Source organism: Triticum urartu, chromosome 6 (assembly GCF_003073215.2).
Source record: "Triticum urartu cultivar G1812 chromosome 6, Tu2.1, whole genome shotgun sequence".
Taxonomy (NCBI): Eukaryota; Viridiplantae; Streptophyta; class Magnoliopsida; order Poales; family Poaceae; genus Triticum; species Triticum urartu.
Genome location: NC_053027.1, coordinates 8,871,984 through 8,875,338, shown reverse-complemented (window position 1 = coordinate 8,875,338; position 3,355 = coordinate 8,871,984). Strand labels below are relative to the sequence as shown.

Below are 3,355 nucleotides of genomic sequence, written 5' to 3'. Positions count from 1 at the left end.
TGGGTTTTCCTTGCGGGATTGGAGGTTGGAAACACAAATATATTCATGTACTCTCATCTTGAGGGATTGGAGGCGATGCTTTCATGTCTACTTAACGACAAACATCATAACATCAACACCAAGGTGTTCATGAATTAAACTATCAATTCATTAGGCATTAGCAACGACCAAACCAGCATGTGGAAGACATACTACAGCAGAAAACTAATATCTATTTAGGCAGAATACACTAATGTGAATTGCCAGCTTACTAGGAATAGTGAAAACTCTGTCATGACATACACAGTTACCAATTTCCATAGCCCTTCCTTGCTTCATGTAAATCTGAATCTAGCCGGCAATTCCCCTCTGCAAGCCGCTACATAGTCTTCAGCAAGGTATGGTGCAGCGTCCTTGTGAGGGCATATGAACTTCTCCATGAATACCTTCTCAGTCATCTTAACTGCATAATAGTAATCTCGACCATGATCTAGCAATCCATTTTCCTTAAGAAAAGTTACAACGCAGTATCGGGGCCTTAGCCTCCCCTCCAGGCTGTACGCGAGCATTAGCGGGTGATGAGCAATGTATGCCGGTTCCAACCCCAAATCAGAGATCAGGAACTCTGACCTTCTCTGCAGAAACTCCTTAGTCCTATTCAGCACCGTTGGATACTTAGAAACAGCCATGCCTACCTCAGCATCCGTCCACCTGAAGGTGTTCTTCAAGTACTTCACCCTGGCTGCGATCTTGTCCTCGCTGAGAAATGCAACAGCGTGCAGCGCATGCCTGAACATCCTAGAGGCACGGGGCACACCTATGTTTTCAGCGCATTCCACCATCGCCTGGACACGCTCGGGGTTGGCGGCGAGAAGCCATGGTTGACTGATGCATAGCTTGGCAATATCACAGGCACCTAGCCCGCACTCCCGCAGCAACGCGACGTTGGGCTTGACCACATCATCGAGGTCAGCCGAGTGAAGGTAGAAGTTCCTCTTGAGGGCTCGGAGGAGATTCTCAAAGGACCCAAAGAGAGGCATGTAGTACTGCAGCTTGGAGACGATGGATCTATAGCGGAAGCTGTAACGGGCGAGCGAGACGAGGCGTGCGATCTCAGGACGCGAGAGGCCGAGGCCGGTGAGCCCGACGACGACGGGGGCCAGGGTTCTCTCGACGCCGGCGCAGAGGAACTTGGGGTCCTTGGCAACGAGAGCTGCGACATCGGCGTCGGAGAGGCCGAGGCCGGCGAGGAAGGCGAGCACGGCGTCGGGATTGGCGGGGGACTTGAGGTGGGAGAGCTTGGCGGAGGCCTTGAGGGCCTGGGGTCGGGTGAGGCCGCAGGTGGAGACGAGGTACTCCTCCACGGCGAAGCTAGGGTTTGGGGAGATGGCGGGCGCGGCGGCGGAGATGAGGCAGTGGAGAGGGGATACGGGAGAGGCGGAGAGAGACGAGAGGACCTGGGCGAGGACGCCGCGACGGAGCCGGAGCATGGCGGCGCCGGCGGCGCCGGCGGCGAGGGGATGGTGCGAGACGGAGAGAGTGGTGAGGGTTCGCGTTGGTGCTGCGGTGTTGCTCCACCGTTGAGGAGCCTTAGATGGGCTGGGCTGGGCCGAGTTAGGCTAAAGAGACACATTTGGATCCGCTCAAATGCCCTAAACAAAAAAGAAGAACCACCCCGGGAAAACAACTCAACCAAGTGCCAAGCAGCGGCTGTTCCCGATGATTGATTCATTATCACACGAAGCATTTGTTAAGCTTTCGGTCACTTATGGGCCATATGATGGACGCGGAGGAAAGTGGTACACAAAGAGGTTTTTCAAAGTCCTTCGGCCACTCACGAGTTCATTAAAATATTCATATCAAAACTGAAGATGACAACAGAGAAGGAGACAAGAAGCGCCGGCTGAGATTAGAAGAACAACAAGGACACATTTGGGCTAATTTTGAACTTCTTAATTTGGCTCTCCTAGCTAAACATGCATGGCGTATTCTTCAATCCAGAATCAACAAGTGCAAGAATTTTAAAAGCTGTATATTTTCCTATGTGCTCTGTTTTGATTGCAAAATTGGGTAATTATCCAAGCCAGATTACGGAAAAATCCATGTCGATGCAAGCGTGGCAAAGTCTAAGTTGAGAGGAGAGGCATGTGCAATGTGCAGAGATGATGATGGACAATATTCGGGCAACTCCTCTCTGGTTATCCGAGGAATCATCGATGTAGCCACACTCGAGGCGATGGCATGCAGAGAAGTTTTGGCTCTGGCAGAATACTTGATGATTCAAAATGTTATAATTGCCTCCGATTCAAAGCAGGTGGTGAATGGCATTGAAAGAGGGTCTAGTAGCACTTATAGTTGTATCATTAGCGAGATTAAGCAGCGAGCTAGTTTAATTAATTATAGGTTTATTTTTTAAGGCGGACATCAAACACCGATGCAGATAGTTTGGTTAAGTTTTCAAACACTCTTAATTAGGGGTGACATCTATGGTTCATCCATCCCCATGATGTTTTTTGTATACCACTTCATGTGAACTATGATCAATAAAGCATAGCTATACTTCTTCTAAAAAAAGGGAAAACAAAGTGACTTCTTCTAAAAAAAGGGAAAACAAAGACTCATTTAGATGATCTTGCAAGCCCTCTGAAAGAAAATCAAGATGATCTTGAGTTTCTAAAAAGGGTCTTAGATGATGTTTAAGAAAAAAATTGATGATCATGTGTTTCTAAAGAAGAACCTTACATGATTGATCTTTTCTCCTACAAAAGCATGTTTTTTTCTTTCTCGTTGTGATTTCAAAAACATAAAAGGACCCTAATCACATGTCGTACCAGACGGAGATTGAGGGTCGATGTGGCCACAAAGTGGTAGGGATGCAAGCATCAAAGCCATATTTGAAACATGGTTTATACCTAGTTGTTACTAGTATGTATGGCGTGCGACATTTTTTCGGCGTCACTCTTCCAGCGGTCGTATGAAGATTTTAGAATGTGTTTTCGCAGCAAGGTCGACCTAATTGTGAATTTCATGCAATCAATGTCTAATAGTAGTTCCACCCATTGTGTCAACTGATAACATCCTGTCATGTTGCGTCTCTGATTACCATTTTTTTTAGAAGTTCAAACTCGAGAACCAAGGTCTGAAACAAATCATTTAGCAGACATATATTAACATGGAGTGGTATTCTGAATGTGAGAATGCAGATGCTGCCACAATGCCAGGGCAGGAACAAAGAAGCAACCAACCAAAATACTCCCTCCGTCCGGAAATACTTGTGGGAAAAATAGATGTATCTAGACGTATTTTAGTTCTAGATGCATCCATTTTTACCTATTTATGTGACGAATAATTTTGGACGGAGGGAGTATCTTTTTCA

The 3,355-nt window shown here is 46.9% G+C and overlaps 1 protein-coding gene across 1 annotated transcript; it reads right to left on the bottom strand.

Moving 5' to 3' along the window:
• Window positions 1-126: 126 nt before the first annotated feature.
• Window positions 127-1,587, bottom strand: LOC125515830. The gene has a single exon (XM_048681329.1). The coding sequence runs from the start codon at window positions 1,467-1,469 to the stop codon at window positions 315-317; it is 1,155 nt and encodes a 384-aa protein (XP_048537286.1). The 5' UTR covers window positions 1,470-1,587; the 3' UTR covers window positions 127-314.
• Window positions 1,588-3,355: the final 1,768 nt, after the last annotated feature.